Source organism: Diadema antillarum, unplaced genomic scaffold (assembly GCF_040938485.1).
Source record: "Diadema antillarum isolate AM-2024a unplaced genomic scaffold, OU_Dant_1.0 seq00000326_RagTag, whole genome shotgun sequence".
NCBI lineage: Eukaryota > Metazoa > Echinodermata > Echinoidea > Diadematoida > Diadematidae > Diadema > Diadema antillarum.
In genome coordinates this window covers 653,980-670,285 of record NW_027271344.1, presented here as the reverse complement: position 1 = coordinate 670,285, position 16,306 = coordinate 653,980, and the positions used below count along the sequence as shown (strand labels likewise).

The window sequence follows — 16,306 nt, the reverse complement described above, 5'->3', positions numbered from 1 at the left end:
AAACTTGTGATTGATTTCTATCACAAGTCTTTATAAGACAGGCCCCTGGCCCCCTCTTGTTATCATAATACATAGGAATACGTAGGGCCTAACCACCGTTTGCCCCCCCCCCCCCCCACACACACACACTAATAAAAGTGAGTAAGACTTAATTCTTCCTTTTTTTTCTTTTTTTTTTTTTTTGCTTATCAGCCGATTAACTCAGGAACAGCTGATGAGACCCGGAAGTGGCCCCAAAAATATAACTGCCCCTCTCCCCCCCCCCCCCCCCCGTTAAAAACGCGGCGCCGATCTCTCGAGAGATATACTAAGGTGAACTTCACAAATCTGTCATTCCAGCAAACAAAAACAAACTACAACTGAGAGTGTAAAAACAGCGGATCAATGTTTTCTCCTTTTTCATTTTTTTTTTTGCTTAATTATTCGTTTGTTGTAATTAAAGATGCTTTATTTGTTTGAATTTGTTTTGATTAATTTTGCTGGCAGGAGAACACAGCAGGATCGGAGGTGACTCGTGTACAGGAATGGCTTCACAGAACTCAATCACAGCACGTCATTCTGCTTGCAACTGAGGGCGTTCCATAGTTGGGCATGGACAACACACCGATCGTCCTGGCCTGCGCCTAGCTGCTAGCTGCTCGCGGAGTGGGAGGCAACGCCAGAGCCGAAACCCTGGCGGAGTTACGTGGAGTGGACTAGGTGTCTGCGAGTGAAACCTTGTACTGTCCGTACGTGCCGCGTTAACGCGGAGCACGCGATACGATTTGCACATAGCGGAACGCGCCACGACCGCAGTACGGACGGACAGTGTCGACCGTGTGGGTAGGTACTGTACTCTCACGGCCCATCCCGGGGGTGTAAACCGAAGCGTGTAACTTTGTTAGAGCTAGGAGTAGGTGACCACATCGCTTACAGTACCGTACCGTACATACGCGATACGCGGTGCGTGGATCATAGGAGTGCAAGTGGGTGACGATTGTCGATACACAGACGAGGCAATTCTATGAGCTACCAAAACCTGTATGAGGAGGTGCCGAATTGACGACGCGAGAAAGGGAAGATTTTTGCATTTATTTATGGCAGTTTGTCTTGCGTCTCTGAGTCTGAGTTTGGTTCGGGCATCAAGCCGTTTTCAGTAAGTAACTTTACGGGCCTACTAACGTTAGTACATTTTGTATCTTACTCAGTCAGTTGAGTTGAGTTGGATGGGTCGATCACCTCAGTCACATATTGAAAGGGTCGGTGATGTGCAGCTTCGTAATTCCATGCGCATGCAGCGGAGTGTTGTGTCACTGCCAGATCTTTCCCATCCTCTCACGATCCTAGTCAGCTGCCTAAATAAGGGATCTAGCTGTTAGTGTTAGCTGCTACAAGCAAGAGTAAGGAATAAATCAGTTCGGCCCATCAATTATGTACGCGTAACATTAATTAGCTGAATGAATAAGTGCATGCTATGCATTGATCTGCTGCCTTTCTTTGGAGATAAACTTCATTTACTTTCTTTGGTAAAATAGAAATGCACAACTACTCCGTAGTCTGTACTCTTTGCTGTTTGTCAGTAAATTAGGACCTACATTTTGTGCAGCTGTTGGAGTAGACAGAAAAATCACATTGTTTTTATGTGGGTAGGTGGGCAGGTTTCCACTTTACCAGGTTAGCACCCAGCTCTTTGCGATGAATGAATGAAGCGGGATCAATTACAAAGGTTGTATGTGCATGAGTTGTGACTCTCACATATATGGGACCTCCATTTTGATGTCCTAATCTAGGGACAGACTGTTTTTACCTTTTACGAGGGGACATGATGATTACACACAACATTGCTCTGTAAGACTCTCTGAGTCAAACCCGGGTCCTTTGGATCTGGAGGCAGACGCTCCAGATTGAGTCATCTCCTATCACCTTGTGGACCCGTGGAATACGTGACCTTGTGAAATACATGTACATTTCACCGTTGCAAGCTGACGTATCTGTTCTGAATGTCAAACGAGGGAAATGGTCAAATTTTATTCTTCTCTGTATTTTTACCCACGCCGATGAAAATCGGCAGGGGGTTATGTAAAGGGTTCCGTATGTTTGTTTGTTTGTTTGTTTGTTTTTTGTTTGTGTGTTTGTTTGTTTGTGTACAAAATAACAAGAGAACGGGTAAACGGATTTACACGAAATGTTCAGGGGATGTTTGGATAATGACAGGAAAGAATCGATTAGATTTTGATGATAATCGGTTGATCCTTGCAAATTCTGTGTGACCTTGAAGTTTTGACCCCATGGTATAGTGACCACTCCGAAAATTTCCCGTTTCTCACTTTGCGATTTTCCGCTACCATACGAAAACATAAAACTCCCAAACGATCCGACTTCGCTGCTCAAATGTTCGTAAGAATTCCAAAATTTACGTTTAGGCCTATGTGAGGGACTATGTCCTTCTGGATTTATGAAAGTTTGTTCTCCGTCGTCACAAACTGGCCCATATTTTGATGATTTTTCAAATTAATATTGATTGTTTTTTTCGTTGGAGGAGCATTTGCTCGGTCGCAGTCACACTGCACGATATGCGCGCTCAATGTCAATGCGTGTGCAAGGCCGCTGAAAATGCATCGCGCTTTACCCTGTTGGTGCAAAATAGCATCGGGGACGTTGCGGCGCTCATTGGTGACCGAATACTGGTGCAGTAGACATTTGCATTCAACCCTTGCATTGAATAATTCCCGTAGACACTAATCATACGGGTAATTGCCTAGGGGGTACTTAAATTTTGTTTTTCTTTTGCGCTTTTGTGGATACCATCAAAGATCGTACAGTCATACGACCTTTGATATCACACTCTCGGCTTACTATAAGCAAAATATCCCGCAAGAAAACGGCGTATTTCTCGATTTTTAGCGCTTTTTCGGCGACCCATTGCGTAGACAATACTCTTAAAACTGGACTTAATTCGCACGCGCTTGGAAAAGTTCCGAATCTGCACTTTTGACGGTGGAATTTGGGATTTTCGATGGATTTTTGGAGGAGACTAAAGGACTTTCCTGTGGTGAATGAGTGTTACTGTATGTGAAATGATGTGATTTGCGTGTGATGTGACTGTAGAACCAAAGATCGTACTCTGAAGTGTACGATCTTTGGTAGAACGCACTGGCTGGTGATAAAGGACACTGGCAATTAAGTGACCGAATTCTGGTAGATGACCGAATGCACAGTTTGTTTACCTCGACTTTGTACAAGGCGTGGGTCTGCCGCCTTTGACGGCCCCTCTCTAGTTATTGTTGCTATCATTATAATCACTATAAAGAAAAATTTATAAATGAGATTATTAATACCAGAATTGAGACATCATTTGTGTCAAGTATTGATTTTATCATGACAGAAGTTGTTTTTACATATTTATCATTAAGCATACACCTACATGCTCCATTTCTAAACATAATTCATTATCAAATATGCGGTTCCATTATATCTACAACATGTATTATAACTAAGCATTTACCATTGTTACCTCCACCAAGGAAGGAAGTGATTTTGAGGTCTATGGCATTGGTTTGTGTGTTTGCAAATTAACTCAAGAAGTTGTGAACGAATTTGAATGAAACTTACAAGAAAAGTTGCCAATGACACAAGGAACAGATGATTCAATTTAGGTAGTGATCCAGGAATTTTTATGGATTTTTGAAGGATTTTTTAATCTTTTTGCCGATAGGGTCAATGAACTTAGGAGTTCAAGCTGGACGTATTTGAGGTTTGCATACGCGCTCTAAAATGCGTCCTGCTCTGGCGAGGTGCCACATAGCTGGAAGCTGATGATGTAAACAAAAGGTTTCTACTTTTAAAGTGGATATTTTTGCGCAAGTAATTTTTCGTGCTCTGTCGACTACCTGTTCACATCTAATATTTATCATGCTTTGATTCAAATCGGAATGAAATGTTACATGTAACCTTAATGGCCTTAGTCTGATTTTGCACAGAGGGGACATAATCTTTGCATAAAATTCTCTGTAGACTGGATTGACATGTACTGGCTTTGTAGTTTCTGCTACTTAAAAAGACTGCCCAACCAGCTGAGATGAATGTGTGAAATGCATTGTATGAAGACCCTACAGATTTCTTTTTGTTTGCTGCAGCACTGAAAAGGATAATTGTAAAGACAAATCCTTTAGTAGAGTTTTTGTTTCATGTGTGCTCCAATTATGCTGAATGAGTTATAAGTGAGATTTAGAACTAAATCTTTCACAGTCAAAGCACACTGATCTTTTACTCGAACTGTCATTGTCTAATCATATCTTTTCACCTTTAGTTGTAGACCACATTTTATGGGAATGTCCTGTAGAAATCTAGGACTAGGAGGAAGAATACTGTTACACAATCCCATGCATTCATTGTTTTTGTCTTTCATACAAGCCTGTAAGGTTGTGAGACATCTTAAGATACGATATGTTTTGATACATAATATTTGAAATTATTGATCGCACAATCAATGATTGTGGTAAAATGATATATTAGTGATACATACATGTACACTGTACATGTACTTTCAAAAACAAATTTGTTGAAGGATCTGTTTTTAAAGTTTAATGATGCGAGTATTTTGGTATGTTTTATTGCATGGACCAGCAAATTTGTTGTTTGGAAAAACACAATCTGACTGAGTCCAACAGGTCAAATTTAATATGTACTTTCCTGATGTTAAATATTAAATTCAGGTTTACTTGCAAATAGCTTTTATGATGTCTCTTGTACATGTGATCTTTGAAAGAAAATGGAAGTTTCCATTTTCAGTATCTTTTTTAAAAAATCAGATCGTGTAATGATTATACAAATTGTGCACACCTTGTAACTGCTTTCCACACTTTTTTATCTTTGCAGTGGCACAAATTCTCGGCTAGCAAGACTGATCTCGATGTGAATGAAAGGAAGGAGGAAAGCATCAATTGTGGGTGTTTGTTTGTGTGTAGTGTGTGTGTGTAGTTGTGTGTGTGTGTATGTAAAAGGGAGTAGGAGTTTATAGGGGTGAACGCAGCAATAAGTTTTGACCAGCGTGACCATCATGAGAACTCACTACAAAGTTGGCCTGGCCCTCGGAGCCATTTGGCTGGTCAGCCTGGTGTACCTCACCTCCTCCTTCTTTCCTGCCATGGAGTCCAGCCAGAGTCGAGGCATCAAGTCCCTTGAGCTGGAGACCCTGGCCAGGGAGTTGAACAGTGTGAGACAGCAAAATGAAGAACTGAAGAAGCATGCTCAGGAATTAAGGTGAGTGGCACTAATCTTAGTTATTTGTCAAAAATGCATTCTGAGGGATCATATAGGTTATACAAATTTTTATAAACTGTTATGTGAACTGATTCATAATCCAGAAAAAAAAAAAAAATGTGCTTGCCAACCTGCAGTGGAAACGCTGTACAGTCCACTAGACAAAAAAAAAATAATAAAAAACTTTTTTAAAAAAATGATTAATTGATTAATTAATTAAATTTAAATAGATTAGAAAATAAAAAAATAGAAAGGAATATCTAGAGGAGTGAGGAAGTCATGGAAATGTCAAAAAGGTACTTTCTCCAAGTTTGCTCTTGCTATTTGCTTTGAATTTTCTTCTGAACATTAAATACCATCATTCTCTAATACAACACTTTTTTCTTACTCTTTTGTTTTGCAAATCAAAATAAGAATACTGGTATGTAGCTATATGTCTAACCCTGGAAAGAAAACACATACTCTATCATTTGATGAAGGACTTGATTTCTCTTTTTTTTATTTGTAACAGAGATCTAGTTTTGAGTTCTACGAATGGTGCTAACGGCGGGATCGACGCAAGATTTGCCAAGGAGAAAGCGGAGGGTATAATTGCCAAGATGGGAGAAAATGCAAAGCAGCCAGAGTCGGGTAAATAGCCTGCCACCAGGAAGTTTTGCAGAATGTTAGTGAACTACACACAAGATACAAGGCACATTCTTGAGTCATGTCAGTGACCTCTAGATATGACGGCATATTAACTCTTTTTGTGCCACAGTGTATACCTCCATGTGCCACATTATTCTGAGACAGCAACGTATGATCGCTTTTGGAAAGCATAAAAAACAAAAACATTTGTTTTTTCAAAGCCATGTAACCCTGTCGTAATGAAGTCAACAGGACTGTTGATTTTACCTTGATATAATCAATACCTCGTAAATGTACTGAAAAAGAGACCAGCTATTTTTAAACAGCAATGGGAAATCGGACCTCACTTTGTTAAATGTGGCATCTCAAGAGCGATCTTGTTATAACAGGGTTACCCTTTACACAAATTCACTGTCTGCTTGAGTGCATGATGTCATTGTGTGTGAACTGATAATCATAGATCATGCAACGACTGCTGCAATGAAAGCATGTTTCATGCATAGTGTGTGATATCCATGTGTCATTCTGTTGCACACATGACAGTTATCATCAAACTGATATGTGCTTGTGGATAAAATCAAGCTGACATACAAGTAACAAGCTGTTAGTGTTGTGCTCCTGACAAACATTTACAGTGATGTACCTTTTGGAAGCTTTTTTTTTCACCATAAACGTGATGTACTTCATCAATTGTGTAGTAACACTTTTGATTCAATTAACAACAAGCTACATTTGTAGTGATTTGTGCATATTCCTTGCCCTGTTTTGCATAGTATTTGAACCCTTCAAATGATACAAGTAAATAGATGTCAAAACACAGCATAAGATCATTCTCCTTTATACAAAGCCACTGAATTAGCAGGATGTAAACTTTAAATGCCTTTTATAATGTTATAACAATCATAAAATAAACATATCAGCAAAAGAAATTAAGACTACTGCATATGAGATGCCACAAAGCCAAGGAGGGCTTTTTTGTAGTGCCTGTAGTCAACTTATCTGTGGTATAATATATTTTTTCTTTGACATTTAAATGACATTCACTTTATCAATATTTTGTGCCTTCAATCAGATTATTATCATTACCTGCTGCTGTACTACTTTGCCACTTTAGGGGAATTTTTCCAAAGGGTAGATTATTCTTTCATTAGAAGCATTATTGCATAGCACCACTCTTTGAAATCGCAATGTGCATTGAGCCGATATTTCCTGTATTGATCCAGCATTATGAAGGAGAATTCTTACAGAGATAGCTCTCCAGGACTGTAGTTGGTGCCCCCTGATGCAATATAAGGCTGTGACGCATGCTGTTCATGTTAGTATACAGACCAGAGTAGGATTCACAATCGATGCTTGCCTGCTTGCAATGATGCGAGGGGAGAAATTTCCTGAAGCTAATGATTATTGAATTCTGCATTTATTTTGTTATAGTCTTGATCTTTAGTTGCATGTTGAAAATTAATGGACCAGCATTCCCTATATTGTTCATTTGGCCAATTCACACTGAAGTTGTCAAGGAATACACATAAAGGAGATGGTGGAACAGAAATATTACAAGGTTTGTACTTTTGTGACTTGCTTGCAGTTGATGATCGCACAGCACCTGGAAAGAACTCTAAATAACAAAGTAGAAGTGATATGAAATATGACGCTTATTAGGTGATACGCTATCAGCGTATCACCTATTGTGATTGCCAAAATTTCTCTTTTTTTTTATTCTTCTTTCTTTCTGCCACATTTTGTGTCGTCAATATCTCAACAATGACATTACGGAATAACATGACATTTTCAGTCAACATGTCTCATAACAATATCTAGCCACAATAAGGTTTTCATGACAGTAACATATCTATGACGTCATCTAGGCGCCATTTTGTGATTTTCGGACCTTGTCACATGATCGATCATAACTTCATAACTAGATATCATTTCTGTATCATTTTCGGTGGACATAAAGTTCAGGTCAGGCTCTATCTTACGTTTTAACGCTAGTTACCAAGGTCATCATTACGCGCGCGTTTGCGCGCGTCAAAATTTTAAAAGGCTCAAAACGACTTCCCAATGGGAAATCTCGAAGTTTCAGACAATTCTAAGCGTTTCAAACATTTTCTCGCGTGCGCGTCCGTCCGCGCAATTTCGCGCGCAGAGGGCGTAACCAACATGAAAATGCAATTTTTTTGACTGATTTGGATTTCTGATACTTTGAGTAACAATATCCATTGATTTCCGATCGATTTTGACCTATAACAAAGGAATGCACTGGCGTCAAAGTTGAAATTCCGCGCGCGCGTCTTTCTGCAAATATAGTGAAAAAACATGTTTTTGTTTATGTCGCCATAGCTCTTTAAATCGTCCATTGACCCTATATTTCTATTGCATATTACAAAAGCATATGAATTGGAAATAACGTTTCAAGTACCAATATTGCCAGGAAAACTCATGACGTCATCATATCATCATCTGAAATCAAAAAAGTGGAATTAATTTTTTTGAGGTACTCTTTCTGACATTCATTTACTCGTATCTCTATTGTTTAAGCTTAATATCACCCCAAATTCAGATATGTTTTACTTTGAACATTTGCCTTTCAAGTCCATGTCATGGTTTTGAAATTTGATGACGTCATCATACTTTAAATTGTGATTAAAGGTAAAGACGCAAAATTGGACAAGTTTACGTGTTATGTCTATGGGAGGTGATTTTTTTTTAAACCATACATTGACTTGACGACGTTTAAGCACCTTTATCTCAGATGATTTTGCTTCATTTCCTCTGAAAATTAAGTATGTTGTAGCTGTGACAATAAGCTGCAGTAATCATGCATTTTATTCTTTGAAATCTCCTCATCAGGTTGACAATTTTGCAATTTAAAACTGAAAATGAGAATGGAATGCGGACGAAACGATTCCTGATTCATCTTTCACGTACATAAGTTTACGTTCCTCTAATTTTCTCGTCGAGACGTATGGCCGAGTGGTTAGAGGTGTCGTCACAGAAACGTGAGGTTGCACACGTACGGGTTCGAACCTCACAAGAGCACGAAAGAAAATAATAATTTTTTTTTACTTTTTTTCTTCAATGGAGTACTACACCTTCGTCAATGTAGAAGTCACGTTCGCATGTAAACACACCTATACGCACACACTCACACAGTATCCCTTTGTTTATCGTTGGAGACTGCATTGCTTCGACTGCTGCAAAATATTGCAGGCTGGGCTTTTCAAGCTGATCATGGTATAATGTAACAAAATGAAATTTGTTCATATCAATTCAGTAACACAATGTAGTCGTGGTTACTTTGTGCTGATTTTATACATGTAAGAAGCTATACATTGTAAAAAAAGGTATTTGAATTGTTCCTTTAAGTCAGTCTTCTGTATTGATGATTATTTGTCAATTAGTGGTTTTTGTGGAGTTTCAGATAATGATAAAAAGTATGTATGATAAGTGCAGCGATACTTTCTACAGTTAGTTCAAAGTTGTGTTACAGAGGTTTGATACATACATTTAGCATTGTGTTTGTGTGTCCACGTGTGTATACAGGTTGGCCATATGGCACATTCTAGACAATAAATCTTAATTAATTAGCAAACGCGATCAGCTATGGAACTGAATATGGTACTAATGTATGATGTTCATGATTCTCATTAAACTGTGACGAGTTTAAAGAGATAGCTTAACTGTGTGTAAAAATAAAGCAATAATAAGGAAATTTTAAGGGAATTTGATAACCATGCCTATAATAATTTCATACAGGTACTAATAGCTGCCTCATATTCGTGTGATTAATCGTCATGTCAATAGCAAACTGACAACGTACGATTAATATATTATACATTAAACAACTGTCTTTCAAATCCATATCGATGTTTTCTAGTTTGATGACGTCATCATACTTTAAATTGTGATAAAAGTAAAGACACAAAATCGGACAAGTTTACATGTTATGTCTATGGGAGGTGATTTTTTTTTAAACCATGCATTGACTTGACAACGTTTAAGCACCTCTATCTCAGCTGATTTTGCTTCATTTCCTCTGAAATTTTAGTATGTTGTAGCTGAGACAATAAGCTGCAGTAATCATGCATTTTATTCTTTGAAATCTCCTCATCAGATTGACAATTTTGCAGTTTAAAACTGAAAATGAAAATGGAATGTGGACAAAACGATTCCTCATGTATCTTTCACATACATAAGTTTACGTTCCCCATATTTTCTCGTCGAGACGTATGGCCGAGTGGCTAAAGGCGACGTCTCAGAGACGTAAGGTTGCGGGTTGGAACCCCACAAGATCACGAAACAAAATACTTAGCTATTTTACTTTTTTTTCTTCAATTTTGTATTACATATTCGTCCATGTAGAAATCACGTACGTATATAAACGCACCTATACACACACACAGACACACACACACACGCCATATCCCTCTTTTTTGTGTGTTGGAGACCACATTGCTTCGACTGCAGCACAATTTTGCAGGTTGACTTTGTCAAACCGATCATAGTATGTAATGACGACGACTGAGGTGTTGTACTTTGAACAATTGTCTTTCAAGACGATGTCATTGTTTTGTAATTTGATGACGTCATTACACTGAAAATTGTGATTAAAGGCAAGGTATCAAAACCAGCCGATTATAGGTTTTATGTCTGCGGGACGTATTTTTCCCAAGTTGCCAGAAATGGCATAGCGACCTCAGTCGTTACAAGGCCGCTTTTCCGTCTAGCAATGCAATAGATGTTCACACGGCCACGTTGGTTGAGTGGGCATTGACTTTCCCCCTGTTATATCTATACATTGTTTTTTTTTTTGTCTTACCATTTCCGTGGATGACCCGTGGCCGAGTGGTTACAGAAACGGTTTCGCATGTACGCTCAATATAACTTCAAGGTGCCTATATCACATTCTTTTCTTTGTCGATCACAGATGACCGTCATCTGATGACCACAAGCGTATCACCTAACTCGTCCTCAATGTGACGAGTTTTCATGTCTCGTTCAGAAATTGATGTTTGATGTAATTCAAACTGACATTGTAGATTCTTTATGAATTGAGATAGAAGGAACTAATGGTAACAGTTAACTTCACACTTTTGTGGTTGAACGTGTTTGCTGTTCATCAATTCCACTTGCACTCTCTAACTTAATGTTTTTGACGTAACTGTGTGCAAGCTCCTGTCTGTTCTTACAGGCCATGTTCTCCATGAAGTTAAAGCTTGATCTGTGAAAAACATAAGTGGCAACAGGCATTTCAACTTTTTTTTTCCTCACAGGTGCTGCTGTTTTCTTAAAGAAAAGAGAAACATTGAAGATCCATTGTTCCGCCCCAATACATTAGACATGAAAACAAATGTGTCAATGTTTTGTCAATGGCACAATGGATGAAAACAAAGCAGCCAGGAAATCATTACAATGTTTCTTTTTATTTAATTATAGTCTCAACAGAATATAGCTTCTAACCGAGTGCCCTGAGACACAAACTTTCATTGTTGTAGTTTTTAGTTATATACAGGTATTCACTCTATGACAAATTGATGAGTTGTGGTTGCTTTTGGTGGGGCTGTAAAAGCCTTGTTTATGTCCTCCAACATTAGTTATGGCATATACCTATATGTCATTCCTCGTTTAGTTTGTTTTGTATGTTTTGTGTTTTTCCTAGCACACTAGAGTCAAGGACTTGGTGAACTCAATCACTTAATGTCTGTTATTCATGTACCATTCTTCATCATCCATTAGCTTATTGCACTTTCATCATCTTTTCCAAAACCAGTGATCAGATTTTTTACCAAGCTTGCAAGAGTTATGCTTGCATGCAGGGGAAGAGGGGACAAAGTTATTAAAATGGTCCAAATGGTCCCCATGGGGCCCAGGATGTGCTATCAAGGCCCAAGACTACATAAATTTCAAGAGATCTTTGGACCCAGTAGTAGTACAGGATGTTTTGTATGTAGATATTCTTAGAGGTTGTTCATGACAGTGGCAATGGGAATCTGATTGGGCATTTAAAGTTTCATCAAGTTTGGCTTGGGTACACTGGTTGACATAAACATTTTCAAACTTTTTTTGTCTCCTTTGAAAATGCATGATTTAGGAATCATTCTCAGGAGCAGGGGATGAAAAGTTGTCCAAAATGTAGAAATGATTCTCCCACCCACCCAGCCAAAAACTGAATGAAATATGGCATCTTCTTGTCATCCAGGAACAGTACAGCCATAACATAGAGACCTGTTCAGTTTGGGGTGTTTTACCGGTATATGTTAATGCTTGTTAATGCTTTCTGTGTATGCCTATTTCAGCCACAACTGGGAGGTTTCTATATATCTAGCAGTTGTTAATGTCTACACTGACATAGCAATGCATCTGACTCATTGCATAACCCATTGAATCATCTTTTCTTCTCATTTTGGAAGTCCCCCCCCCCCCCAATGGCTGACATTTCAATGATGCTTTAAAACCCAATAGGGTCTACAGACAACTGCACAAGTGAATGACGTAAGTTGTTTATAACAGTGGCAGTGGTGGCCCAAGCAGGGCCCCTGAGAGGGTAACATGTTTTGGAAGGGGCAAATTCTTGATGGTGTTTGTTACTAAGGGTTTACAGAGGGTGCTTCTTTGCACTACCCACTGAATTTGATGCGACAGTGCCATGACAAGTATGTCTCGGCTGAAATGTTCTGGCAAACCTACTGCAGTCATCATGTAAGTTCTTTGCCATTGTGTGATGCACTATGCACAAAGTTATGTCAGACCAAGGGCAGTGCTCCCATGATGGGTTTATGCACTAGAGCAAGAGGAGAAGAATGTCAAAATGATGTCCTTCTAAAATGTCTGTTAGAAACTTACTGCTGCTTTAGCAAATGTTTGTATATACATTCATAGTCTGTCAGGCTCACATGCAAAATAACTTTGAAAGAAACAGGTGATTTGCACAGGTATGTGTTATATGTAACAACAGGAACATGAATAGTTCTCTCTGTGTGATGGGCCAGTTTTAAACTTAACATTCTTTCAATTTTAAACATGCATAATACTGTTAATCGATGGTCAGAAAAAATCACCCTAAGTGGTAAGGGACACAAAATCACTCAAATTATCCATGTATCTGACGAAATGACTTATAACGAAACGACGTATAGCGAAACGACGGTCAGAGCATCATTTCGAACTAGAACTCGATAACGAATCAGCATTCCGTGTGCTTCTAAACGTATGGCGACCATAGAACGGTATAACTGGGCGGGGCTTTATGGGAGCGCGCACGAAAGGTGACCCCACAGCTGTCACTCATGACTATAACAGCATGCGCAGTGGGAAACTGCACATCTATACGACGTTTCCCAGAACGGTCGAAATTAGTGTCTGAACGGTCTGTCGGCTATACGATGATTCTTTATACGTCGTTTCGTTATCAAGTTTTGGTATAAAATGGCATGCGTCTAAATAGGGGGTGGTACTGAGATCATCCATACAGGAGCCTTGGGACAAGGCTAGAGGGTAAATCTCAATCATCATTTGTTTGTTCAATTTTATAAGTGAATTGAATTGTGTGGGTAGATGCCAATGTTGTAAGTATGGAGTAATGACTGTTGAGGGGCTGGCAGAGAGGTTTTTGCAATCAGTTAATGACACCACATCAAGAGGCACAACAGAGGTTGCAACATTTATTATCAAGCACAGTTGAGTCAAGCCCCTCCATGCTCTTGTCTTGTAAAGTACAGTTGTATACTAGACTGCAAAGCCCAACTATCCATGCCTAAATATCTGTTGCTACAACTTGATAAGTTCAGTGCTATTGTGGTGTTAACTGGAAAGTGGTGAATATATTACACAAGTGAAAAAAAAAGTTGGACTCCACTCATTAGCACACAGGATGATGAGAAACCTCTTATGAAATATAAAAGAGCATATAATTTTAAGAAGGAGTCAACGTTTATTTGATGAAAATTGGTTTTGGACATTGGATCACTGACTTCCAAGATTCTGTCATATGTTGAAATTCATTTCAATTTGGCAAATGAATCATAAACCTTTCATTTCTTGATGTATTTAGGTGATCAAAATATTTAAAAAAGAGATAATTGTGTGGTTATTGATGGCAACTTTTGTGAAAAAAAGCATGTATAGAATTTGAACCATTACCAAAAGAGTGTAATGAATCATGAATCTTTGCATCTTTGCATCTTTGCATCTTTGCATTTTTGCATGCACTGCAATGACAGCACCTATAAGATTTCATGCTACCTGTGACCCTGAGCTGGAAAAGCAGGCTGCTATTAATTGTAGATCTATACCAGTATGTTGTATATTAGTGCATATTATGATCTCGCCTTGGTCTGAGAGTTGATATTTGCTATAAAAAGAATGAGACCATTTTCTTGACTGAGGCTGCACAAATGTTAGGGGACTTGTAATGCTAGAGAAAGATGATGTAACGAAGTTTTCCAAGGAGATAGAGCGTAGAAAATCTAGAGGAGATACAGGATTTTGTGTACCAGCATTCATGCAAATTTCATCTATTAAATCATAATATCACCTAATCATGATAGGTTCACTACATAGTTGGTTTTGTTTACCTCCCATGCTTAGTGAGTGATTGGGATATTAGTCTTTGAATTCGATATTGATTCAACATATGCTGCAAGCTATCAGTATTCGTAAGCCAATTAATATCACCATCAAAGCAGCTGAATATATTGCACACATGGTACAAGCCTAGTTGATATTGATTTGTTGTCATAAGGAAATCATTATTTGCAGTATGAACTCTTATCTAGTATGCTTTTACTTCACTTCAGGCCTGTGCCAAAAGACGGTGGAGGCATTGTGTTTCCATGTTGTCTACCACCTCATCCAGGTTTTACATATACAGAATTTTATGACTATTTCTCTTCCCCTACACCCCCCCCCCCCAAAAAAAAAAAAAAAAAAGAAGCCATTGTGTTTTTTGGTTGTCTGTCTCCAAGTTTGTCTATTCATTTACCCCAGATCTTTTATGCTCTTTGATGCATGTAGTTGCTGTTTGTAGTTATGTTACATACATGAAGTGAAGATGCATGGATTAGATTTCAGGCAAAAATACCTAAAGATCAATGGTGAAAAGTTCCTGTACCAGCTATTATTTTTGGGGTAATATAGTTTGGTTTAAGAAAAATAGAATAAATAAAACAAAACAAAAGATAGATGTGATAAGATGTATTTTCAAGGAACTCTTCACTTGGATGAATGCTTAAAGGTCACTGATCATTGGCTTAAATATGTCATCTATGCAAGTTCAGTGGAAGTGTAATTTCCTAACAGAGTATAGAAATAAGTGGATTGATATTTTCATCATGTAAAAGGGGATTAAAGATCATTCTGGAAGGTCAAAGGTCAAGATAATTCATTCTTTATGTAAATGCAGGGTACATATGTGTGATCAATGCTATGTTAGTACTGCTGGTATGAGAAGTGCGAATGTATCCTTTAGTTGACTGCACACTGCTGTTGCATTGCTTTAATTCATTTATTATACACTATAATTGTAGAGGCCTTGATCAATATTTCATATATATATGAAGGTTGCATGTATCAGATTGTACATTTTTTGTTAATGCATCCTATTATGGTAAAGGTCAACGATGAAAGTCAAGTCATCATCCACTCAAATATTTAAAGGACAAGTTCACCTTCATAAACATAAGGATTGAGAAAATGCAACAATATTAGTAGAACACATCAGTGAAAGTTTGAGGAAAATTGGACAATCGATGCAAAAGTTATGAATTTTTTAAATTTTTGTGTTGGAACCGCTGGATGAGGAGACTACTACAGCTTGTGAGTCATATGCGTACAACAGTATAAAGAAAATGTAAAAGAAAATTCAACATATTTTCACTTTTTTCGCATAATAATAGAGCACTTGACTTGCCTCTTTCTAAAGGCAGGGGGAATAATATTATCCATAACATTTGTCGGTAACGAGTCAGGGGACTGTGTACTTTTTTCAAAAGATGGAATTTTGTGAAATTCTCTTTATATTTTCCTTATATTGTTGTACGCATGTGACATCTAAGTTATTCATACACTGCAGTAGTCTTCTCATCCAGCGGGTACTGCACAAAAACTTCAAAAATTCATAACTTTTGAACGGATTGTCTGATTTTCCTCAAACTTTCAATGATGTGTTCTACTAATATTGTTACATTCTCTCAATCCTTATGTTTATGAAGGTGAACTTGTCCTTTAATGTAAGCCTGATTGAGCCATTTATATACATGGATATCACATGATTTAGAGCCAATGGGGGTTGGAGGATCTGGGAGCAGGAAGGTATTACGGTAGGGGTGTATGAGGATTTTGAGGAGGGTTAGGAAGGAAGGCCTATATAATAGAAGGAGCAAGAAATTTTTGAAACATAAGGGGGGATAATCTTTTTTTTTTAATTACATCAATTTTAATA

General features: G+C 38.1%; 1 protein-coding gene across 1 annotated transcript in view; it reads left to right on the top strand.

Moving 5' to 3' along the window:
* The first annotated feature begins 808 nt into the window (after positions 1-808).
* Positions 809-16,306, top strand: part of LOC139730685 (alpha-(1,6)-fucosyltransferase-like) — a 62,962-nt gene continuing 47,464 nt past the window's right edge. The window contains exons 1-3 of the mRNA XM_071641542.1: positions 809-1,135; positions 4,858-5,241; positions 5,753-5,871. Coding sequence (XP_071497643.1) covers positions 5,039-5,241; positions 5,753-5,871 — 322 coding nt within the window. The 5' untranslated portion in view covers positions 809-1,135; positions 4,858-5,038. The remainder of the gene's footprint in view (positions 1,136-4,857; positions 5,242-5,752; positions 5,872-16,306) is intronic.